We start from the raw sequence: 26,509 nt of genomic DNA, 5'->3' as shown, positions 1-26,509 counted from the left end.
TCTGGCAACCCTGCATGTGGGCAGCATTCAACAAAATGTCTCAAAGGCCATATGTAGAACTCAGATGGGCTCCATTTGGCCTGTAGGTTGCCCACCACTGTGCTGGGACAATCACAATAACACCTTTTTGATATAGTGATGTTACTTATATATATGGAGATACACATCTGCTAGAGCTGGAAGGCACCTCAAGAGGTCATTGAGTCCAGTCCCCTGCCCTCACAACAGGGCTAAGCACCATTCCTTTTGTTTTTTTAGTTTTTGACCCAGATCCTGAAGTGTCCCCATCAAGGATTGGGCTTGCACCTGTGGGCTTAGCAGGCCAGTGCACAAGCCACTGGGCTATGCCTCCCCCCTTAGCCCACTTACTGCAGCTATAACTATGAAGCTGCAACCTGGACTAGTGAGTGGGCTCCATGACTGGCTATTTCTATATTAATGAGAAATGTTAGTAAAGAGCCAAATCCTGCCATGTGCCAATCAGTTCTTTTGTGAGGGCCAGAGTACCCTCAACTCTCCTTTTTTTCAGGGACAGTTGAAGGCACTCAGCACCTGCAGGTTCAGACCCAAAGTTATATAAAAGTCTTTCAAGCAAATGCTATAAATCTTCAGAGGTGGTTCGGGAAGTGGCTTGTTTCTTGCAATGTTCTGCACGTGGATTTCTCTAACATAGCTGGTGAAACATGGGTTCACCTGAGCTGTCTGTCTCTATATTTAATCACAGATTTTATGTTGGCTTCCAAACCTATCCACCACTTCAACAGTAACCACAGTGCAACTGCATTTGGAGAACTGAGTTGAATAGAAATCTCAAACCTAGGGCATTGATTGGCAGTACCCGTCCGACATACCATCCATATTTTTTAAACACAAAAATTAAGTTATATGAATTTACAATTCTTGCCATATGTAAATATTATTGAAATAGATTTGTGTATCTAACAATGTTGAATTCTTAAATACATACACTGTACATTTCTGATCTATTATTTATGAAAGGTCTTACACGTATTTGAACATGCACTAACCCTGTTATTAACTGCACCGTTAACTTACACTTCCACACACACTGGTAAGTGACTCCTTTTGACAATGATTTACTAGATGAAGGAGGAGAAATAAAAAGAGAAAACAGCCTGATAGCTCTCCTTGGAGTGAACATTTTGTTTAATGAGATAGTTTGCTAATAAAAATCCCACATCAATCAATATCCAGATAGAGGTAACATGAATATAAAATTCAAGATAAATGAACTTTGTGATTCTGGAAACTGAACTGACCTATTTCCAGAAAATATTAAATCTAAAGTACTTTTTGCAAGTAAGAATGATTTAACTGCACTGATAATGCTGTCACCTTCAGTAACAACATTTCCAACATTATTTGGTGCTAAAGAGCACTTCTTTTCTAGCTGTTAGATTGTTGGGTGGGGGTTCAAAAGTGAGGCAATGAATCAGTAAAACCTTACAAAGTCATTATCTAGAGAAAATGATAGCATCAAAAAATTAACTGTCCCAAAGGCAGAGCCTATACTGGAAAATACAGGTTATCTAATGGCAATGTCTGACTCTTTGCATATGATTGCTACTTTAATTTCTAAATGTAATGTTAAAAACTAATTAAGCTGGTATTAAACAATACCTGGGTAACTATCTGTTAATGATGACCTATAGCAGACTGATAATATATTAATATATGTTAATCAACTCTGTGTCTGACTGAAGGATTGTAACATTCACAGACTTTCAGAGAAATTGCATGCTTATTTTCTAAGCAGCAGATTTCGTCACTATGATTACGTCTACACTTGCAGTCCTCTTCCGAAAAAGGAATGCAAATGAGGGAAATTGAAAATGCAGATGGGGCACTGATTTACATATCTCGTGCTTCATTTGCATAATCTGTTTTTGGAAGAGATTCTTTTGAAAAAAAAAGTGTGGATGGGGCTCTTTCAAAAAAAAAACCCCAGGTTCCAAAGAACCCTTCTTCCCAAAACAAAATAGGAAGAAGGGTTCTTTCAGAGATGAGGTTTATTTTCAGAAGAACCCCATCTACATGGTTTTTTCTTTCAAAAGAATTTGTCCTGAAAAGAGATTATGCAAATGAAACATGATATGTAAATCAGTGCCTCATTTGCACTTTCTGTTTCCCTCCTTTGCATTCCTCTTTCAAAAGAGGACTGCAAGTGTTAACATAGCCTATTACTCTGAGGTTGAACCTTACTCTGGGCGCAACCTGACTGAGCAGTAACTTACTCAGCAAGTAGTCCAACTCACGTCAGTGTCTTTAAGGATAGTCAGATGACCCTAAGAAGTCAGATTGAGAAATCCAGGCTCAGATTTCATTCTCTTGGCTGCTGCAGTTTGTGGGCAGAAATAATGTGGATGCAATTTAATATATACAGTTAACTTTGCTTGGAAATTGCAAGTGTGAAAAAATGGAGACCAGTTTTTCACAATCTGGTCCCTTGATACTTGGAAATAATTGGTGCTAGTCCTAAAATGTTGGGAAAATCATGGCTTTAAATGAGATGCTGTTTTGCAGTGTTCCTATGTACATAAGGTTGGGGAGAACTCTGACTGTTTCAGGAAGAAGTGATTATGGAGTGAATAGGTTTTTTCACTATAGACTGAAAACATATTTAGACCATTCAAATCTTCATTTACTCTCATTTCATCAGTTTAGGAAAACCAACCAAACAAGCCATAGAAGCTGCTTGATTAATTAGTCATCGTGATTATGGATTTGATTATATTTCCATCACCAAGTTATTGGCATTGGAAATAAATTCTTAAATGCCATATTCTCTCTTTAGTAATAATAAAGATCTTTTCTAAAAGGTAATGGCAACACTTCATTTTTTGTGAGGAATGTAGCAGTGTTGCCTGATGGACACTAGACTGGAATTTGGGAGACCTTGATTCTATTCCTAACTATGCAGCTAGCTTTCTCAGTGACCTGAGGCAAGCCCTTTTCCCCCTCTCTGTGCCTCAGTTCTCCCATCTGTAAAAAGGGGGGTAATGGCTCACCTTCTTAATAAAACAAAAAAGCAGTCAAGTAGCACTTTAAAGACTAACAAAATAATTTAGAAGGATTTAGATAATTTAATAATTTAGATTATTTAGGTAATAATTTAGAAAGATTTAGATAATTGAATAATTTAGAATTTTGTGTTCAAATTCAACACATTAACATGTGGTTTGAACCGGGATGGGAACTTTCTGGGTCGTTATAGGGGCTTGTTTGCATACTTGGCTTAATCTAATTCTTGACTCCCCCCACCCCCGCCGCTTCTTCTGCCCCTCTATTCTCTGATTTGCTCACCTTGATCATTTTCTTTTCTGATTTGTCCACCTTGATTACTATTTTTGGTTCTCTGTGCCTTAAATATTGAGTCTGTTCTGGTCTGGCTATGGTCTGAAGAAGTGGGTCTGTCCCACGAAAGCTCATCACCTAATAAATTATTTTGTTAGTCTTTAAAGTGCTACTTGACTGCTTTTTTGTTTTGATAGTATATAGACAAGCACGCCTCCCTCTCTGTTACTTCTTAATAAAGTGCTTGGAGATCTAAAACAGAAGAAGCCACTCTTGAAAAGCAAGGTACTACATCTTGTAAAACAGAACTTGAATTTTAATTTTAATTTGTTATGATGGACCTGAACTCAATGAGTCTTTCTGCAGACTTTACTGGGTATTGAATCAGGCCTTTTATTTTCAGTCTTAAACTTCTAGCCATGCTCTTTACTATGGAATATGTTGTTATCTGTTTCTCCAGATGTTCCATCCAAAGCATGGATGAGATGATGTATATTGATAATACACTGACCTAAAAATGATCCCCAACTTTTATTCGTGGCCATTTTGCTCATGCTTAGTGATGGTGGGCAACAAGAAAAGAGGAAAAAGGCCTTCCCAGCTGTTGCTATCTTGCAGCCACAGTGTATCTGCAGGGACTGCCAAAAACTAAATTTAGTTACACTGACTTCAAATGAATTTGGTATGGTTGCAGGGGAGTAAATCAAAGGCGGTGTGACTACTAATCAATAGGTTGTAACTGAGAACATGTAGGCATGTCCCCATACTAAGTCACTGCATTGAGATAAAGCCTGCTGACCTCAAGTTGTGATATTAATAAAAATCCCCTCTACAGTGTGAAACAGTCATGCTGTTTCTCATTCCCTGCCTCAGATGACTGAAAGTTTCTGATGGTTTCCCACTGCAACAGGCACCAATGAGATCTGACTTCTGGGCAAATTTAAATGTCAACAAAGCATTTGATTTGATCTGTGTGGAACTAGGGATGAATGATTATTTACTTCACTTAACGCAATGAGGGCTTCATTTGGAGTTACTAATCTGAATGACACCCCGAGATTTGATTATGTCCAGGAATAACAAACAAGTGAACTAAAATTTGCTCTGCAAACTATTACAGTGTCTCTATTAAAAACATGCTGGGTTTTCAGCCTCCATTAGATATGTTTTTCATATTTTTTTCCTCTGCTGCTAAGGGGTAAATCTTAAGACCTCCCTGATCAATTTTAATTAACATTGTTATCCTAGTCACTCAGCTGGAACAATATACTGGAGATTTGTGGAAAGCAGTAGAGAGAGAATATGGCCATAAACCAGTTGTGGAATTTAGTATTTTTCAATAAGTTTCTTTCTCCCTAATCCTTTGTCTCTGACCGAATGCACTGATGGCTACATCGGTCACTAATATAGGGAGAAATGGTAAGACTGACAATTGCAATGCGTTGTTCGTCATGTGCATGCTTTGTGCAATAAAATACTCTAACCCATTCTAATTAGAGCTCTCATGCTTTTTTTTGCCCTACTGCTTCCCCCTGCATTGCTATAAAAGCATGTAAGATAATAAAAAGTCTCTTTTCTACACGGTGCCTGCACTGTCCCTTGTACTCGAGTAACTGTCTATTTTATACAACTGTCAGGTCTAAGGTTTCATCCATGTCATGGTAAACTGAAAAATGACTTTTTAAAAAGACTTCTATTTCTTTTTTCATTTATTCCTTAACTTTCTGGCTAGGACATATTGCACATTTCACATAACATGTTTAAGTTACTTCTGCTCAGAGCTTTTTTCCCCCATTGTTATGGTTGACTCAGAGCCATGACTCAAACTTCACCAAACTTGGTGCTGCAGTGAGCTGAGGAGTTTGACTCTGAAGCTGTCTCACTGCTTCCCAGCAACTTCCTGCCAGCTCAGAGTGATGACTGAAATGGATCTTGCCTTGGGGATTGCACCGTTCTTAGAAATGCAGTCATTGCTTTCTTCCCAGTGGCATTTATAATGGTGCAGATGCCATTCTGGTGTGTCTTTGAGAGGCTCAGACAAAAACTGGTGAGGAGAATTTCTAGCTCTGAAATAACATTGTTTTCCAGTTTACTATGATGGTGACTGAACTTCACCTTTTCAACAAGTATACTTTTGATGTGTATATACATATGTGTTTATATATATACACACATGCGCACACATATGTATGTATTAGAAATAGGTGGGTGATTGATTTTCAATGAACATAGTCAAGTTTCATTTTGTTCAATAAATGCTACATGCTACAAACATTGTTTTATGTTTGTTTGATGTTTGTAAAAATTGTGTTATGCTATTTCTTGTTGCTTGTGCTTGGCTTTTGAAGAGATGTATGTGGCACTTCTTTTGTTTTAAATACAATTCATGTTGCCTTTTAATTTTTTTTATGCCTCCCCTTAGGATCTGACTGCATTAGCCAAAGAGTTGAGGGAACTGCGTATTGAAGAGACAAATCGCCCCCTGAAAAAGGTGACCGACTACTCTTCCTCCAGTGAGGAATCAGAAAGCAGTGAAGAGGAAGAGGAGGATGGTGAAAATGAAACGCATGATGGAACAGTGCCTGTCAGTGATATCCCAAGACTTATGTAAGAGGCCAATAATTTAACAGCAAGGCTATGTAATTGCAAAATGCTTTTTGCCTCAGGAAGTCATAATTTTGCCTTTATGCACAATGGTTCCCAACTGGTCTAGTGGGGGTCTCTTGCAGTCCACTGGTCCTGCTGGTTGTCTTTGGAGCATTGGAAGGTTATATGAACTAACTTCTCCTCCTTGCTGCCACATGCTTCACTATCTAGGGTCTTCTCTGAGAATTTAAAGTTAAAAACACATTTATACTTCACTGATTTTATTTCCCATTTAGTCAATGACAGTCATTATAGCTGCCACAGTGCTGTTGTGAATGGGAAGTGAGAGGACCATGGGACTCTCTCTGCTAAGATGTAGTCTGCATTGTGAAAGAGTTTGAGAACCGTGTAATATCTCACGGACCTTGCTATTCCTTTAGCTTCTGGTGTGGTGGGGCCAATATACCATCTTTCTGAGTTTAGTGAGTAGTCTGAGGATTTCAGTCACCACCAGGACTGCCAGCAGGGGGAGGGTAGTTTTCCCAGGCCTGTGGCAGCAGCAGCAGCAGTCAGACCCCCAAGCCCTTTAAATTATTGCAAGAGCACCATGCAGTACAGCCTGGGTGGCACTGGGGGCTAACTGGGAGAGGGGTGGTGTGGTCCGGATGGCACTAAGGGCTGAATGCTCCCAGCTTCTGCCTGAGGCCCTGCCCCTTCCAGGGCAGAACCAAACCCCCCAGAGTTGCCCAGAACCTGACAAAGTTTGTTGCCAGTCCTGGTCACCACTTTGGATGATGTCCTGACTCTGAAAATCAGTCATTTCAGGCCAGTTGGAAAGTTATTACTAGGCAAGGCCAAATTCTTAGCATTGAGCTTAAGTGACTGGGCCTGATCCTATTCCCACTGAACTCAGGTGCAAACCTCTTGTGTGTTCAATGGGAGTCAGATCAGGCCTGCTGTAGTTATTATAGTAAGTGTATGTGCTTGTCATCTTCCAAAACCACAACAGAACACGTGCTGGGGGCCCTGATCTTGGAATGTGTGAAGCACGACTCTCCCTCAATTCTTATTCTATCTTGATCAGCTGTTCTGTGGCCTTGATCATAAATCGTTGTGAGAAGCTCAGATACTATCATCTGAGATAGCAAAGTGTTGTAAACCCTGTTTAACAAATGGGGATTTGAGGCACAGAAAAAGGAAGGGTCAAATCCTCAACTAATACAGGTTGAACCTCTCTACTTCAGCACCCTCAAGACTTGACCAGTGTCAAACCAGAGAATTTGCCAGACCACAGGACGTCTATATTGTCTAGCAGCATTAGCAACATGTCCACCACTTTCTGGACTCTTAGAAGATACTTAGGGGTAAATGAGAGCTAAATAACAGCGCAGGACACTGAGAGCAAGAGCTAGTAGCTGTAAACAAACTTTATGGGACAATGGAAAACTTGGCCACACCCACGGTAAGTGGACATCTGACTGACTAAAATCATGCTGGACCACGGATGTTGCCTGACCAGAGAGTGTCAGACTAGGGAAGTTCAACCTGTATAAATCGATGTCAGTAGAGCTATGCTGATCCCATCCTCCTCAGGACTGGGCAAGAATGCTGCGGTCGAACACCACTTTCCTAGGACCCAGCTCACTGCCTTTACCATAGACCACCACTGGCAATGGGAAGAATGAAGTAAGCAGGGAAAGTTATAGACTTAAAACCCATGTATTACAACATGAAGGTTGTGCTGCTTTGCAATTCAACACATTCTAGGAGAGTATTACAGTGTTATTGCAGTGTTATGAGATTAGCAGTGCAGATGCTCAACCATTCTCTTGGAAACACTAAATCTGCAAAGCCCAGGTCCCACAGGGTGTATGTGTGCTGGAATAAAACTGCGGTATGGCTGAGGCTGGCATGGGTCAGCTGGCTCCAGCGTGTGGGATGCAGAGCTAAACATTTTACCGTGTTGTTTGACCTTTGAGACCCTCCACACATTCAGCCCAAGCCTGAATGTCTATGCAACAGTTTTACAGCCCTGTGGTCTGGGTCCCTGAAGCCTCAGTCAGCTGATTTGGGCCACCTCTGGGTGTTTAGACATGCTGTGTAGATGTATCCATGGACAAGCTGTGTAGCTGTACCTATGGACACCATCACAGGTCCCTTTTAGGTCCCTAGTGGCACATCCAGGCCCAGTCCATCTTGAAATAAGATGCAGAGAGAATACATTTTTTGACATTCATGATGGAAATTTACAATGCTAACATCTTCATTTCTACCACCAGACCAACAGGAGCACCTGGAAGCAACGAATCATATAATCTAGGAATGGTGGCATCCCATAGTCTAGAAACGTCCGATGCAGATACATTTAGCAACATTTCAAGGGAAGGCACTTTAATGGTAAGGGAGGTAAGTAGGAGATAAGAGTATCTATGAAACATTTTCAGGTTTTGGCTTTGTAAGCATGAAGAATAATTATACTGTGTATTCTGAACAGAAAATGATTGATTAAATTGTGCTCATTAATGGCTCAGTAATATAATTATGCAGCATAAACAATTATAACAACAGAAATGATTCTTGCAACTATAAACAGCAGTGAATAGGAATACTAGAAGACCAGGGTGAATTTTGTGTAAAAAAATCAGAGGAAGTCCAAGTCAAAGGAGTTGCTCTCAATTTGCACCAGTATTAAAGAGATTGGAGTTTGGCCCAAAATTTCTCTTTTTCTTCACTGCCTTTTAACTGCTCCCCACCAGTAGTTAACCATCTGCCAGACAGATTCAGTTGATTTTGTATGATTACAACTTCTTACCTGAACACACTAATTGCAACATTTTGGCTCCTGTACAAAGAGGGCTAAAAAACCTAGAACATAATATCCGTGACTGCATTTATGAAGAAGATGGAATGCCAAGTTGGAGAAGTCTCCTGGCTGGACATCAAGCATGTCTCCAAAGGCCACAATAACCTTGACATCTGGTTTTAAGGAGTTACTGAGGAAAAGCTGTGGTCATCCCATGGAATATGATGGGTATATTGCCCATTTGAAATCTTGGTCCTCCACTTTCATCAAATCTCCCCAGTTTAATTCTGTTTGGCTCCTTTTCCCCCTTGCCTGATTCTCAGGTGAATATACTGGTGAGGATGACAGTATGAAAACTATTTCTATTTCAACTTCATTGTGATAAAAGACCGAGGAAGGCATATTAAAAAAAATTCACCAGGGAGAATCCTCAGATTCTTTTTTTCTGTTGTGTTTATCATATTATAGATTTTCCTGAAACAGTTGGAGTGGTGTTTGCCTGAAAAGCCCCACTCTGTTGATCCTGTTAGGTGTAGGGGTGAGTGGAGTCTACTGAGTCAGTGCAGCCGGCAGCTCCTTACTCTGCCTGAACATAAAGGACAGGCCAGTGGCTGCCTAGGAGGAGAGAATTTAGGATGTGGTGTGGGCAGTCCTGGGTGAGGACCTTAGGCACTGCTAAGCCTATGGAGCAGGTTTGAGGTGGTCTTTGATATCTGTTATTTTAGAGCTAACACCAAACCCCAGGAAAGATGTGAGTTTGGACTTCACATAGTGGGAGCAGTTTGTTTTTAGAGTAGGCCAGAAAACGTGCCTCCTCACAATCCCTAGTGTTCTTAGAGCAGAATGATACTTTATTGTTGTGTCAATTCTTTGTCCCTTTGGAGAAAAAATAACTCTTTCCAAGGGCCAGCCTAGGTGATGTACAAACAGGCACGTGCCCTCCAAGAGTGGATAATGTAGGTCGTTGCCTTTGTCAAAATATTGCTCCAGGCCATGACAAGGCTGGGGAAAGGAGTACAGCACTATGTTCTCAAACTCTCCACCAACCAAACACCTGGCAGCTGTAAGTAGCCATTTGCAGGAAGAATATACAAAGAAGGGTCAGAGACCTGTTTGCTCCCCCCTTCAAAATAGCCGAAGACTTCTCACCAAGACCCAAAGCAAGAGAGAAAAATTCCACACAATGCAGCAAGAAAGAAAGGAGACAGCAGAAAAAGTCTCACAACTTGAACTTGGTCCTGCCACTGAATCAGAAATGGATTCAGTGCAAAGTGAGCAAGTGGCATAAAACACATCTAATCCATTGCTGTCCTTCAGTATGTTTGTGCAGAGCTTCTTGAAGCATAGCGATATTTGGACATCTTGTCATGCCAGTGAAGGTAATTACATTGAATGCAAGTGTAAGCCACTGCCCTGAGGAACCAGCCACATTTGAAATGCTGGTATTATGCATTGCTGCTGTAAAACTTGCTTTGCACACACAATATCATAGGAGAGTACTGATCTCAGGTAAGGATTTCAAAACAATCAGGCAATAGGGATCTGAAAAATCTAACTGGTTTTAGAAAATATAATGTCCTATATAATGGTTCTGTCCTGTTGCTGTCCTAGGATCCTCTCCAAAGCCCAGTGAAGTCAATGGAAAAACTCTTGCTGACATCTCTGGGCTTTGAATGAAGCCTTTTCTGTCCTCTTCCCTGCACAAGGACAATGCACAGTTCTAAGGTGAAAAGTGTTCAGTAATCAAAGGTCATGTTCCTTAGCCTGTGTTCTAACTACTTACACTAAACAATCTTGTGTTTAGCTGTGACTCTCTTAGTATCTTTCACAGACTTGAAGGAGAGCTTTGCATAGCTTGAAAATTTGTCCTGTCCACCAATAGAACTTGGTGCACAAAAATATACTACCTCACCCACCTTGTGTCTTTAATATCCTGAGACCAACACAGTTACAACACTGCATAAAGCAAATGGCTAATATGCATAGCCACAGATTGTATTTTTGAGGAGTCTTTACAAATACCCGACACATCTCCTTAGCTACAGAAATTGATAGGCTAGCTGTGTAATTGCTAATAAAAATAGGGATGGGAGAGAACTTCCATAACAATAGCTATCTGTGTGGGAAAAAGTGCTAGAGATGGTGACTGCTCATTTGAAAGTCCCTGGCTACAAAGGCATCTGATATAGACAGCTACTTGGCAGACTCAGTTATGTCACAGAGAAGTGGATTCATGAACACCTAGGAAGTTTTAGGGAAATCATTTTTTCCTTCCTCTGCCTTTGGTACTTGACTATTTGGTAACCTGAGAATTGGACGGCTGCAGGGACCAGGGCTATGTCATCTGTGGCTGCCTATCACAATCCCAGTAATCTTTTAGATGGAGTAGCCCATTCAAACATTTCTCTAATAACTGTAATGAGGCAACAGCTAGTTGGAAGTGTGGTGCCCTTCCAGTGAGTCCTACTAGACTTGTATTCTCCAAACAGGTGTCAGATGTGACTTGCACAGTTTAGAGAGATCAGCTTTGTTGGTTTCCAGTGAGAGCCTCTAGGTGGGGAGAGAATTAAATAAGATGGTCTTGGATTAGCTCACTTCTCTAATAATGTTTATGGAGCAGGTTTTTCTCCTCTCCACAGAGGCATGTAACCCTTGGTGACTTGGTGACTTTGTGTGCACATCAAGATGAGAATAGATCTGTTATTGTATGGAAGGGACATGTTGGTGCTGTTCACTGATGTTTGGTAACTCAAGGAACATGGTTTGGGAGCTGTACTGGCTATTTTGGGAATCCTGCCATCAGACCATTTACCCCTGGAGCTTTTAAAAGGCAGAGGGACCTGCAGCGTCCTCCAGCATACAAAGACCCATTCCACAGATGTCAATGAGACTAGACCTATTCTCAGGCAAAAATAACCACTGGCTTTCAGGGATTTGCACCTGTGTGCCTATGGGTAGAATTTGGTCCAGGGTTTCTTTGTTACAAAAAGGTTGATCCAAAATCATCATCATCCATCTTCTCCTCTTGGTGTAACATGGCTAATTGCTTCTGGATATACTTTGTGATTAATTCTCTCTTTCTCCTGATTTATATTTTGCTGCTTGCCAGATATGCATGGGGAGGATATAGCAGAGAGGACTCCTGTACTGTGCTTGCTTTGGTGCCTGGATATACTGCAGTAGATCTGTTTGTTTGTTTTTTCCCTGTCTCCTCTTCCTTGTACCTTGTGTCTCTGCAGACAACTGGTGAAAAAAAGCGTTCTAGCCATGCAGCCAGCAATGGCTTTGCAGGGCACATCAATCTCCCTGATCTGCTGCAGCAAAGCCACTCGCCCGCAGGCACACCGACCGAGGCCCTGGGGCGAGTCTCCACGCATGCGCAAGACATGGACTCAGTGGCTGAAGTAGGTGGTGGGGCCTCTTTGTTAAATGGCTATTCCTCGTCCTTTGCATTGCTTTGAACAAGAATTAACATCCTCTGAAGAAGGGGCTTTCTCAGTGTTTTCCTCCAGACAGCTCTGCTCTCCTGTCTTTCTTTCTGGTCCGTGAATACGAACGTAGCTGAAGTAACACTGAATTTGCTTAGTGATAGATCACCATTGTATGTTCTAATAGTGAAAATTTGACTTAGGACTCCCTTGAACCCCTGCAGTTAATGTCAATGTTTAATGATGATCTGCCTGAACCAAACATCCCAAAAGTTTGTGAAAATCCACATCTCCGCTTAGCAATTTGGGTTGAAATCTTGGCCTTTTATGAAGTCACTTTACCAGTGACTCTACTGGGGCCTGGATTCCACCTTCTGACTCATCTCTGATGGTGAAGTGAACCAAAAGATTGGTTAAAGATGATGTGAATTGCAGCATACCCTCAATTCATGGGTGTTTCAATAAACGGCAAAGTGACTCCCCTCCCAGCTCTTTGGTAGCCAAGTGGTTAAATGGTTGTGGGGGTTTGTTTATTTGCTTCATTGGATACAAAACTCCTAACAAACATACATATAAACAGAGTGAATCAAAGCGTGCCATTCATGGGCATTTACTAAATATTCACAGTTTTCTTTAGGCCAGATTCTGCTTTCAGCTGCAAGCCAAGATCACCCCATATTAAGTAAAATCTGTGAGTGAATATTCAATAAGAAATAGGCATTTAATTTTGTTATGTAAGTCTTAGTCTAAATGATCCATCATTTTATTCTCTTGACTTTAGATTATCCAGCTGATTTAAAGATACCTTTATAATCAATAATAATAATAATAATAAAATCTGCTTGGAATAAGGGATCCTATTCCTTTTAAAATGTAAGGTAAAATGTAAAATGATACATGTCTGGGGCTAAAGATTTTTTCTGTTTTCTTCTAAAGGCAAGAGAGAGTCAGTTGTTTAGAAAAGCAAATATTTCTGAGGTCGTTCTCAGACTGTTCTTTAAAAATGGAGACACAACATGTTACATACATTAATAGGGTGTGAACCAAAAAAAAAATCCTTTGAGTTTCAAAAATAGAATTTCTGTGGCTGGACAAGTTGAGGATGGGTGTAAGCTGAGAGTCTTTGGCTTCAGTTCAGACTCCTGAATGAGTCACAATACCACTAGCTGAAACCTCCTGTCACATCAGGAATCTGCATAGATATATTGTTTCGTGGAAGGTTGACATGGAAGACGAAACTCACCCCAGAGAAAGCGTGTACCTACTTAAGTCCTGCATGGAGTCTGTGTTGTTGATGAGTTCATGCAGTGCTGCCTTTGTACACCTGCACAGATCAAAGATCTCCATGCTGGCCTTATATAGGCGCAGAAGGCCACAACGAGAAAGGGCTTCAGAGTCACATTTATACAGGTGCTGTCGCCCTAGGTGCCTCATGCAGCTGATGTGTTGGGACCACAGCCGTGATAAAGGCCCAGTGGCTGGAGGTGTAGCTGTCGAAGAGCTGTGTGTTAGCACGGTGCCCTAGCCCTGTTTTGTTGGGGTGGAATACTCTGTATGGGTTGAGTGGATTTTTCCTTTAGTGAAAAGGGCTGTGGGAAGAAGGATTCTAAGTGTTGCAGTCTATTCCTGCAGAGAAGTATTTTTTTTTCTGTATTACCTCACCATAACACGTATATTCCAACTGCCCTCTTGCAGACTCAGATTACACGTTCATCCCTTGCGAAACAGTGTAGGTCATGCTGACTAGTGCTAAAGACGATATATGGAGAATTGTGGCACGTACCTGTGTTGTGTTGGAAAAGCGTAAGATGACCCAAGCTTATTTTAAGTGAATCTTTGGGGTGCATCTATTAAAACCAGTTTTCTTGTATCTTTTATTTTGGACATTTCAATCAAGAGTGGGTTTGAACCTAGCCTATAGGAGTGACAGATAGCGATTACTCCATCTGTATAGCTCTGCAGAACCGGGGGTGATATGTCAGGGCTAAACAGATTGGAGGAGACCTAGTATTATTACCTCACACTGCAGCTTTGTAAGCTGAGATGGGGTTTATAAAAGAACAGGACCTGCAGGAAGATGAGGTCTTAATATTTAAATAACAGATTTGAAAGTTCTTAAAATGCCACCGTCTTAGATGAAGAATCGCTGAGTCTGAGCAAAAAAAGAAAAAGCTTGACACATCATCCATTGTAAACCTTGTGTTTTGAAAGTGTCTTATCCTTAATGAAGGGAAAAATCCCTGTAAATACTAAATTTTCGCTCTGGAGTTGCTGGTGCTTCATGGAAAATTTAGAAAAAGACATTTTATATGGAAACAATTCTGCTTGTGTGTATTTATCTCTCTCACACAAAAGTATGTGTGTCTGGACATGTATTATGTTCTACTAATACATTTGCATGAAAGTATGAGCTGTTTTTTCAGAGTTCATCTCAGACTGCTAATTCCCTGCATGGGAATTAATTATTCTTTATTTTAACATCACAGTCTGTTGTTATGGAGACAGAAGTGATGTCACAGGAGAATATGAATAGGAGAGAAAGGTAGGGGAGAAAACAGGAGAATCAGGGAATGTAGGCAATGAAAATGACTATTAATGTTAGCTCATATGAACCATCTCCCTGGTAGTGCAGGAATGTGCTTGCAGGTACAGTTTCTAGTGTTTTCTCTGTTTAATATTAAGTTTTAAGCAATGAAGCGGCTTCTACTCTTTCGGAGGGTGGTATGGAGGGGGCCATGGTACATCTTTCAGGGATGCAGTTTCTCCTGATATTAGACCTACATATTCTCTTTCTAAATGTAATCCTCTTAGCCCTAGTTATATCTCCATGTACCATCCTAAATGATTCCTCTCCCATCTTGGTGTTTACACCATTCAGGTACTTGAAGGCTGTTAAAATAGTTTCTTAATCATACCTCAGCCAGGCTTTACATAGAGAAAACAGTTTACAAAACTCCTAACGTCCGTTGCCTATCAATGGGACTTTGGCTTCAAAGTCACTGTGGTCCTTTTGAAAAGTTTATCCATAAAACTTTTTAAAATATCCATATATCAGCCCCACCAATCTCTGATCATTCCTGTTGAATATTCACTGTTTATTCAAACTGGATTTTTGTTCATTACAATATTACTTTACATGTTCCCATGGTGATAAAGAGCAGAGAAGAAGAGAGAAAACCTAGCACAGAGTTGTTTCTAAATAGAATGGCTTTCAGAGTGTTCTATGAGTTAGACTTTAAGAAGGCCTTCATTCACCAAAGCTTTATAGGGAGTTTTTGGAAGCTAAATAGCTGAATCATGGAAAGACGCAGAAGAGCTGCTTTCAACAAAATATTCATTCTTAAATGTATTAGCTTAATCCGTTCCTCAGGCGATCTTGCTGTTTTTGCTTGAAACCCACATAGCCTTTTGAGAGCAGTATAAAATTACACTCACCTTAGAGCGAACTACCCTCATACAAGTGTACGCTTATCTTCTTATAGTCAGGGTGATATGCAGTTACTCAGTGCAGTGGCTTTGAGCTCTGGCTTTGTACAGAGTTAGCAGATTTGATTTGAAATCTATGCTAAAGAACTAAAATTAGAAAAGTGTTTCTTCTCTTGTGGAAAGACTTGATTCTTGTTGTTGTAACAGCTTTTAATATCGGTCATACATATAACATATCCTGGGCAATTATGATGATAGAAGAATAAGCTGCTCACATATGGGGAAGAAAACATGCCACTGTGAGTCCCATAAGAATTTCATTTTGTTCAGGAGAATGTCTTAGCCTCGTTTCCCTGCACTAAGAAAACACAGGTTTAAAAGGAGAGCTATGAGATGTGAAAATTTTTTCAGTTTCTTATCACAAAGTTTCAGCTTTGTCATCAGCTCTGATATGTTCAGGTTTAATTTTCTTAGCTAAGATAGGATATTTGGAGCCTTCTCACTTTAATTCTGCTGTCATTTAAACTAAATTCTGGAAACAAAGTAGCCCATTGAATACTGCCAACGCAAAGTGGTAGGATTAATAACGATGCAACCTGACAAAGCTCTTCCTCTTGCTTGGTGGGTCCCATTGCTTTTTGGCAGATTATTTGCCTCAGAGGCTCACAGTAGCCTTCAGGTTAGATGCAGCTTGTTATTCTGATGAGCCACTCTCGTCATTGGCCAGCATGGGGAAAAGAGAGGAGACCAAACGCCATAGTCTCTGCTACCCCTCCAAGTGATTCAACGAAGATAAACCCCTCCTCCAAATCAGTCCTTCTCCCATGCTATATAGAGGATGGAAAAAGAGAGAATGGGGAGACCCAGGCCTGCCTTCTCCTCTGGGCTCCAGCCCAGGGCCCTGTGATAGCCGCTGCCAACAGTGTCTCACATTTCAGTTGCTTGATAGCAATGATTCCCTGGGCCACTTCCCCCACAGGGCCCTCCTTACCACAGGCCCTTTCCTCTGCTACCTGCTAGCACTTAGTCCTCTCAGACACCCCACAGCTCCTTATCTCCTGCACTCTTCACCCAGCCACTGAGCCAGAAGAGAAGAAGCCTTTTTATAGCCAGTCTCAGTCTTTATTGGCTCCAGCTGTCCTGCTTAACCTGGTTCCCTTGAGTTTACAAGCCTCCTAATTGGCCCCAGCAGGTTCTTGCTGGTTCTTGATCCCTGCCCTTATTAGTTTGTTCTGCGAACATTCTATCTAGGGCTTCTATATCTCCCCTTGATTGCTGTTCTGTAGCTCTATGGCCTAACCCTTCACAGTATCTTGTATCAAAAAGCAGTCAAGTAGCACTCTAAAGACCACCAAAATGGTTTATTAGGTGAGCTTTCGTGGGACAGACCCACTTCTTCAGACCATAGCCAGACCAGAACAGACTCAATATTTATATATTTATATTGAGTCTGTTCTGGTCTGGCTATGGTCTGAAGAAGTGGGTCTGTCCCACGAAAGCTCACCTAATAAACCATTTTGCTGGTCTTTAGAGTGCTACTTGACTGCTTTTTGTTTTGATAGTGTATAGACTAGCACGGCTTCCTCTTTGTTACTATTCAGTATATTGTATGGGTGAGGTGGTTACATCCATGCAATAGACTGCAGAATCATGGTGGATCACAGGGCACAGTAATAAATTTCATTTAACATGTCTCCTGGAACACCTCACCTGGGCTCTTCCCACTAATCCATGTCTGCTAAGAGTTGGAACTATTAAAATACTGAATCTCTACTGCCAGCCTGACACAAAAATGTGTCCTTCCATCCACATCCCACAAATATGTGATTTCATCTGAGAATCTAAAGTAGCTTAAGGTACAAGATGTGAGATATTCCGTTCTGGATCAATGATGGATTTAAAGTCCAATATCACATACCCCATCATGACTAGAAGTGAGTGCTTTTTAAACAGATGTTTTGTAACTTTCCAATGGGATAAATATTTCTTCTTTTTTGCCCTGACAGATCACAGGGTAATGACTAGTCAAGGTATGTCTACAAGTGTTCTCCAAGGTGATTTCAGAGGTTTCTAAAATGTATTATTTTCTCTTTCTGCAGTCCATATATCAGAAAATATGCTAAGTAAAATACCTTAGCATTACAAGCATAGACACTGCCTAACCCCCCCGACTCCTCCCCCACCCCAAGAAAAGCGGTGGGAATATTTTTAAAAACTCTCAAAAATTCCTGAAATAGTTTTGTGTAAAATCTGTGGGGTGTCCCAATTACACAATGATACTAGCCTGTGTGATTTAAAGGTTTCATTTGTGCTTTTCCTGGATGTCCTACAAAATTCATGCCTGGATTCACCAATCGTGAGATGCAGTCATCCCAGATTTTTGTCAGTAAGACTTTTCTTCCACATAATCTTGTGTTTGATAGTTAGCATGTATAAGTGCATGTTGTAGTACCTTTTATAAAGCACAGTTCAAACTCTCATGAAGGAATCTCCCTTTTTCATTTATTTATTATTTTGAGATGTGTATAGGAAACTGATCTGATGGCAAAGAGAGCAGTTTTGAACTGTGGGCCCTGGGTGAAGATTAGTTTGTTGTTCTCTGCAGGCCAAAAGATTGAGATTAAGTATTATTTCCTTCATCTGAGCCATTGTCCTGTTGTTTGTTTTATAGTATGGCATGGGAAGTAGCACCAAAGCCTCTTTCACTCCGTTTGTGGATACCAGAGTGTATCAGACCTCCCCTACTGATGAGGATGAAGATGATGATGAGGAATCACCTGCAACAGGTAGGAAGCTGAGTGGACAACGTGGGGTATGAGCTAAATGTGATCAGAATGTACACCCAGAACATAACCCAAATGTTTAAAAGTTTGCATTTTGGCTTTGGCTTTTTTTTTTTAAAAAAAAAAATCCTTCCACTTTCCATTCAAAACCCAGGTATGATGAAATGCCGTAAAAGAAGCCTGTGAGAAAGCAGGAATGTGTCTGGGTCCCTGGTGGTTGGGTAGCATAGTGGCTAGATCATACAGCAGGCAGCAGAAATGGGGGAGGGGGTTGCTGTCCCCTTGTCCTCTGTGCTCCTGGCCCAACAACCCTGAACACTAAGTAGTCCTTAAGTTTCGGGCAAGGCCCCAGTAGTCTAGATTCCCCTGAGGTGGGATCTCTCAATGGGTACCCTCTTTTCTCAGAGGGGTAGGGAAGTGGCTTATGTGCTCCTGTGACTGCTGAGCAGACAAGTTGTGGTTCCTCCACTGAACCTCCGCCTGTCTCCCTACCAGTCAGCCCCAGACTGAGCCAGACTCTCTGCTTTTCTCTTCCCTCCAGGCTTGCCATTGTCGCAGCTAGAGCAGAGCAGGGCTAGCTGTACCCAGAGTCTTTCTTTAAGACCTGGGAAGCCAGGTCCTCCTTCCTTCACAAGGAATTGTAGTGAAAATGTCCACCCTCCATATCAGCTGGGGCAGGGGGAGAATTTTCCAGGACCCTTTTGCAGAAGTAGAGGTTTGGATAGTTCAAAAACTTGGCTGCTGCTATTATTATTTATTTAATTATATCAGGACCTCATTGTACAAGGCACTGTGCACACACACAAGAAAAAGACAGTCTATGCCCCAGTGAGTTCATCATCTAAGTATAAGATAAGAAACAACAGGTGGACACAGAGAGACAGGAAGGGAGCTCAAGGAAACAATGAGACAGTTTTGGTGAGCATGACAGGCCAGCTTGTTTGTAGCATTTTTAATATCTTATCCTTAATCTGAAAATAAAAGGAAAGTTTCCCTGCTGAATCAAGCAGACAGGAAAAGTAGCCAAGCTGTGATGAAGCTGAGAAGGCTATTAGTAATACATTTTCTTTTTAGCCCTTTTTACCAGTGAACTGCTTAGACAAGAACAGGCCAAACTGAATGAGGCAAGGAAAATCTCTGTGGTAAATGTGAATCCTACCAATATCCGCCCTCACAGCGACACGCCCGAGATCCGGAAGTACAAGAAGCGCTTCAACTCGGAAATACTTTGTGCTGCTTTATGGGGTAAAATGCTAATTATCTAACACAACTTGCAAAGTCTGGAGCTTGGGGCTAATAATGAAGGGTTTTAAAACTCTGCTGCTTCAGCATGCGACCACCCCTCAGTCTGCAGCAGCCTCACGCTACACAACAGGCACTGTGAGCAATTCGTAACTGTTGGAAACTTGAGGACCAAGGGCTTGACTGCATGTTGATTTACTAACAGATTTTTGTGAGCATAAGCATTCATGGGCAAAGACCCACTTGATCAGATGCATGTAGTGGAGATTCCAGAGGCAGGTCCTCCGGAATCTCCACTATGTACATCTGACAAAGTGGCTCTTTGCCCACGAATGCTTATGCTCCCAAAAATCTGTTAGCCTATTAGGGGCCACAGGACTACTTTGTTTTTGCGGATATAGACTAACACGGCCACCCCTCTGATACTGATGTCTTACTGTGTAACAAACCCACATGTGAAGCTACAGCTTGCCCTGCAGTAGACTCTTTTGTGGACACCGATACGATGCAGTGAGAATCCAAGAGTACGGCTTCACTACTTGACTGTGTGGTCACTTGCTATGCAGGCAAGCCCTAAGTTAAATATCCACGTCACATGAAATGTGCCCTCCCATTTTTGTCATCTGTGTGCAGAATAAATTTTGTTTATATGCACTGAGACGCTCAGAGGTGCACCACCAATAAAATGTGTGCTGCTAGCACCACCATCCTGCCTGCTGTGGGCACCGTGGGTGCTCTGCTAAAGAGCTGGCCAGCATTTGAATCTCTTGGGCTGCTGCCCAAGCACTTAGGTTAAAGGGAACACTGATCACATGTGAAAAGGCCCTTAGACACCCAAAGGTGACCCATTGCCAGTTAAGTCCCCCCAGTGTAAGGGGCAGGTATCTGCCTATGCATTCAAGCTTGGAAATTGAGGTCTCTGTTTTGGAAACTTATTCAGCCTTGTATTTGTTTCATGGCTTATTGTGTTGTCCAGTAATTTAAGTTTTAGTGCTTGCTTTTATGGATTGTGCTATGATAGTTGTGGTGTTAAGAGGCAACGTGAGGTAACACTTTCAAAATTTGTCCATCCATGTGCAGAATAAATTTGGTTGTATGTACCGAGGTGTTTGCAGACATGCACCACCAGTAGTGCCCTGCTAATCAGTCAGGTTGCATTTGAATTTTTCCTATGTAGCCACCCAACCACTCAAATTAAAGGGAACACAGGTAGAGAGATCTGCATTATTCTTAGTCAGTTTTGGACCCAGCCCTGAAAGCAACAGCAGTGGAAAGCGGTTTTAAGTCATCCCGTTTGCTTCTTTAATATCTAGGTGTTAACCTACTAGTGGGTACAGAAAATGGACTGATGCTCTTGGATCGAAGTGGCCAAGGAAAGGTCTACAACCTGATCAACAGGAGGCGATTTCAACAGATGGATGTGCTAGAGGGACTTAATGTCCTTGTAACGATATCAGGTACACCTGTTACTCTGCCTTGCTGTTTACATCCCTTTTCTCTACAATTTCCTGGGGGCAGTTCTGTCTCACACAGAACCTTCCTCATTAATTACAGGGGTCAAAGAAACTAGATATGAAAAACACCTCTAAGGGGAACCCGTTCTGAGTCAGGGTCCACACAGGTGTGAAACACATGGTGCTGACTGAAAAATGAAAAAAAAAATAGAAAGAAAAGACACTTTCCTCATTCCCCTTGAAAACCAGCCCCAGAGCCTAGGGTGAGGCCAGGGCTAGTAGAATTTGTGTCCCCCATCTAGGTTCTGGCGTGGGCAAAAAATGAGAGGTTCATTGTGGGAGGGGACTGCTAGGAAGTGGGCTTGGGGTGTGGGGTCTTGCAGGAGTGGGACAGGGGTGTCTGGGAAAGTGGTAGGGTGTTGGAGCAGGCTGGGGAAGGGTGATCTGAGTGGGTATGGAGTGCAGGAGCTGGCTGGGAGGTGGGGGGTAGGTCTAGATGGGAGGGGTGCAGGAGTGGGGTGTGGGTCTGAGTGGAAGGCAGTGCAGGAATGGGATGGGGGTTTCGGTGGGGGCTGCAGGAGCAGTCCTGGGGTTCAGGGTCTGAGCAATAGGAGGGCGTATGTCTGGTGCAGATCCCAGGGGGCAGGCGCTGCCTCTTCCCCCCAGCCCCAACCCCTGCTGCTCCTGTGGGCTGCAATTCTGGTCAGTCAGGGTAGTGAGGGAAAAGCCTCCAAGCAGCACTTCTCAATGTTGCTATTCTCCCAGCCGGGTGAGGGGAATGGAGCTGCTTCTTTCTCCTACCAGACAGAGACCGTGGGCCAGATCTGTCTCTGGCTTGCCTGACTCCAGCCTGTTAGGGCTGGTGCTCCACAACCCACAGCGGATTGGACGCTGGGGGAGAGCCCCTGAGCCTTGGGGGCCCAATCCAGGGAAGTTGTGGGACAGATCCAGACTGTGGACCATAGGTCCCTCCCCAGCAGCTCCTGTCTTAGGGCATCTTGTTCCATCATCAGTTGCAAGGTGCCCGGCAGCACCATTATAATCAAGGCTTGTCACCAATTCAGTTTTCAGCCAACAGCTCTCTGCTCTCAGCCCTGAATCAAAGGACAATTTGAGTGTTTAAATATTCAAGCCTGTTTGTCTAGGCACTCCACATGCAGAACTCTCATGGAAATAATATAGCAGTCCTGCCTAGAGAGAGGCTGCCTATTTGAAAAAAACAACAATACTATTTGCCCTCATCCATAGAGGGAGGATCTAACGAATGGGAAGAAGGGGCTTTCAAAGTCCTGTGTCCTTTCGAAATGGCCCTGTCTACACTGGCAGCATGCATTTCAAAAGCAGCACATTCAAAACGCACATGGCCGCCATTATCATATTCATAGCAGCGCCTCATTAGCATCTGCTGAAGTGGCTTATTAGCATCCCCCTTTCGAAGTGGAGGGGTGGGCTAGCGTAGCCACAGCCATAGAAGGGAGCAGAGTGTCATGCTGAGTGTGGGTTGCAGTTGCCTTGTGGTGTTTTTTTTCTTCAAGTATTAATGGGAAGACTCCTTTTTCACTAGGAAAGAAGAACAAGCTGCGAGTTTATTATCTTTCATGGTTACGAAATAGAATTTTACACAATGACCCGGAAGTAGAAAAGAAGCAAGGCTGGATCACTGTTGGAGACTTAGAAGGTTGCATACATTACAAAGTTGGTAAGTGGAACAGGGGGAATGTAATAGATCTAGTCACCTCATAAGGATTTCACTTGGAGGATGTTTTAAGAAATTCATTGTCACCATTAAAACCACAATTTACGCAATTATTGTTGTAGTACTGAAAGAGAAACTGTGAAGTGACAACTCACAATTTTAAAAAGACTTTTCTTTTATCACAGTTTCACCCAGGCAGTAACAATGAGTATGCATTTAAGAAAATGACTTAACTGAATGATGGGCACTCATGTCGTACTGCTCAACTTATCACCTATCACCCATGGTAGTATTCTTACACTCTTGTGATAGGAATATAGGAATTTACACACCAGAACATACAAATGAATCAGCTAGTCTGGAATTCTTTGTCAGTGGCCAGTACTAGGTGCTTCAGAGGCCGATATGAAAGGCCACATAACTGTGCAATATTTTTCTGTCATTGGTTTTTCCAAACTCAGTTATCAAATCAGTTGGTGATCCATTTATGCCACAAAGCAGGAGTATTGATATTCATTGAAATTTGATCCCAACTATAACTGCTGTTGATAATTTATATGAGTGGATTAATCATCTTTAAGTGTGCTCTTTTCTTCACAGCTCATAGTCCATTATGAAGGAAAGTAGTCTGATGGAAGAGTCTTCAAAGAAAGTGTCTTTAAACTTAGCTTATTAAATATTCCCCTGTATTAAATATGTTTAAATAACATTAATTGCTGAAGAAACATAATCAAACATTTTTCCTTTGATTCTCTAGTCTTAATTCTGATCTAGTCAAATAGGAAAAGGATTTTTCCCCTCTTGTTTCTAGGTAATGTGGCACAACAAAAATCCATTGCAGTATTTTGTATTTTGGTAGCATTTTGAACAGTGGTATAGGAATAAGGCAACAAAAATCATTATGCCATCGTCCTAGTTAAACTTTGAATCCATCTCTGTGTACTAGACAAAAATATTAGCACTGGAAAGATAGTCAGAAGCTCTTCCTTGAGTTAAATTGTGTAGTCTTGTTTGAGTAAAATGGATGTTTTAAAATTTAGTTTTATTTCAATTTTAGTGAAATATGAAAGAATCAAGTTCTTGGTGATTGCCTTAAAGAATGCTGTAGAGATATATGCTTGGGCTCCTAAACCATATCACAAGTTTATGGCATTTAAGGTATGTTTATGTTGTTACAAAAATAAATCCATCGTCATAAATACATGGGAATTTCTTTATTATGCAGATTATCAAACTATCATTTCCTTGATTATTTTCCCCTTCTCAAGCCAGACGAGGTATCAGACTCAGGTCTTGTGTGTGCTGAATAGAACTGATCTGGCAGAGTTACTACATGGACTTTTCAATGGCACATCTCCTTCATATTTCAGGCAGACACACAGAAAGATACGTCAAGAATTTATTGTACTTAACACTGCCTTTGAAATTATTGGATGATAGGTGCTATAATAGTGCTAGATATTGTTGGAGACCATGTATTGGTATTGTTTATGCTGGGAATGTATTCTTTTGCAAACGAAAGTTTTTGGCCGAAACTGTAATTTTTTTTCATATTGAAGTATATAAATTATTTTATCTCAAACTAATTTTACATGTTAATGACTTTAAAAAGCTGCATTTTTACTTGTTTGGTTTACATCGTTATTCCTCTCAAAAGAGATTTTTATTTTAGGGTGTAAAGTTTAACACCCTCAGGCCACTTTCTCTGTTTTTTTTTCTTTCCTGTCTGTCCCCAAGATTTTTCACTGGTTTCCTTATTGTACATAAATTGTACCTACACTGCCTGTGCTCTGAGCTCATTACACTCAGCATTTGATAGCACTTTCTAGGCACAGATCTTTGCAGAGAGCTAACTGCAAGGGACAATGGATTCAGACACTGTCGCATGAGGAATAATCTTATTTTATGGTCTCTCTCCAGCAAATATGACACTTCCATGAGTTGAGTGTGACTTCATACTCAACAAAGGGCAATGGACTTCAGGGAGTAAGGAATTAGTCAGAGTTAGGGCTAGCCTAGACTCTTCAATAGAACAGCAATTTTGGCACGTGAACCAGTGCAGCTGGTGAAGGTGCCTTATGCTGATGGGAGAGTGGGCTCCCATCCGCATCATAAATTTACTGCTGCTAGAGGCAGTAATGTCAGCAGGAGATGTTTTCACACCCTCATAGTGGTGTCCATGCTTTCACTTAAGGTGGTGTAACTTCCATTGCTTATTCACATCCCTGAGGCATGTAAGTTATACTGAAGAAAGTGGTATCTTAGACACAGCCTAAGAATGGGATGGGATCCAGCTCCCTGACCTTCAGGCAGGTTTTGAAACTGTAGTTCAGTGCTCCTGTGGCTGCTATTGGAATCTATGGACTAAATTGTCATCACTCCCTTTCCATACCAGTTCAGGGATTCACAGGGACTGGAATTATGCAAATACAGAATGGCCCTCCCTTGCCCTGCACCATCCAGTCCCTCCTAGTTCATTCTTGTTCAGTCAGCATGAAAACAACAAGCAGTTACAAGTGGTCTCCCATCATATGTTGCCAGGCCTACACCCAAACGCAAGCCTTACATGGCATTGTGCGTTGCAAGGGGGAGTTCCTCCCTATGTATTGGCTGAAATACTCTCTTGCATAACAATGAGCTCTCCTCCACGGTCCTGTTTAAAGGCCCAAATCCTGGGGTTACCCAGAAGCATGTGCAAAAAAGAACTGTGTTCAGAATGGGAGCATGGTGAAATTTGTCTAAGCCTCACAAAATATCATGCAGAAAACTCACATTTTTTTTAATGAAGGCACCATCTGACCCCACAGTAGCCCTCCACATACCATCTTTCTGCAGAGATTTGTGCATCAGCAGAGGCATGTGGGCTGGCCACTTCAAAGACTAAATAGTGGCAGAGATAAGAGTTTTGTTTGCTGTTCTGTGGGTGTAAGAGGTTGTGGCCTTAAACTCAAGTATCTATGTAAGGAAAACACACAGGAAATGTAAGTGATCATTATGAAGATGTGATAAAGGAGCTTGAAAGGAACAAATTAAGGAGAGACAGATAACATTAAGCAGCAGGCTAGAACTTTTCCTAAACTTTAACACGGGAGGAGCATTCCCCACGCACCACCCATACTCTCCAGTACCTTGGTTCCAATGGAGAAGTTACAGGGCTCCTTACCATTATAACCAAAACGAGCCCCAGGTTACTAGCTCTTTACAATACAACCCATAATGCGGGATGGGCTCTCCTTGCTTATCTCTCCCCCACCCCCACCTCTAAGTGCAGCTATCTGAGTTCCAGCACCCTCCCGCAGCCTATGAGGGCCACATGGTCTGACCTCAGCCCACAAAGGCTGCAGGGTCCTGCACTATTGTATGAGCCCAAGGCCTAACATCAAAATGCCGGGTCTTTCACCCCTTGGAACCTATTCATATTATTCTTTTAACTGCACTGGAACCAGCTGCTAGTGGCAATGAATAAACAACTCCAGGCAGTATCTCAGTTAGCTACCATGTATGTTCCTACTCAACCCACTGTGGTTGACAGTGCTGCAAGGAAGATAAAAAAATTCCTGGTACTTGGCTGACTGGACCAGGACAGCAAAAAATTTCCTGACACCCACTCCCTTAAGCAGGTGGTCAGCTAGACCCTCTGCATCTGTGGATTGGATTCCTAGTCTTGCTTCAAGTGGGGAGGAGGAGCTGCAGAAACGGAGCTGAAAGAAATTCTACACAGCCCCTGCATGGAGCTAGCTCCTGCGAACTGGGAAATCCTGGCTAGTCAACATTCT

General features: G+C 41.9%; 1 protein-coding gene across 8 annotated transcripts in view; it reads left to right on the top strand.

Annotated features, from left to right (window-relative positions):
• TNIK (TRAF2 and NCK interacting kinase) overlaps positions 1–26,509 on the top strand; it is a 319,291-nt gene that overhangs the window by 278,980 nt on the left and 13,802 nt on the right. For 6 of the 8 annotated variants that reach the window (XM_075004331.1, XM_075004329.1, XM_075004324.1 and 3 more), the window contains 8 exons: positions 5,738–5,922; positions 8,181–8,307; positions 11,944–12,108; positions 18,230–18,344; positions 19,416–19,586; positions 20,897–21,040; positions 22,602–22,736; positions 23,791–23,891. In XM_075004331.1, coding sequence (XP_074860432.1) covers positions 5,738–5,922; positions 8,181–8,307; positions 11,944–12,108; positions 18,230–18,344; positions 19,416–19,586; positions 20,897–21,040; positions 22,602–22,736; positions 23,791–23,891 — 1,143 coding nt within the window. The remainder of the gene's footprint in view (positions 1–5,737; positions 5,923–8,180; positions 8,308–11,943; positions 12,109–18,229; positions 18,345–19,415; positions 19,587–20,896; positions 21,041–22,601; positions 22,737–23,790; positions 23,892–26,509) is intronic. The other 2 variants (XM_075004325.1, XM_075004328.1) reach the window with 2 other exon arrangements.

Source organism: Carettochelys insculpta, chromosome 10, assembly GCF_033958435.1.
Source record: "Carettochelys insculpta isolate YL-2023 chromosome 10, ASM3395843v1, whole genome shotgun sequence".
NCBI lineage: Eukaryota > Metazoa > Chordata > Testudines > Carettochelyidae > Carettochelys > Carettochelys insculpta.
Note: the sequence above shows the minus strand (reverse complement) of the source record. Positions and strands in the feature narration are given on the sequence as shown.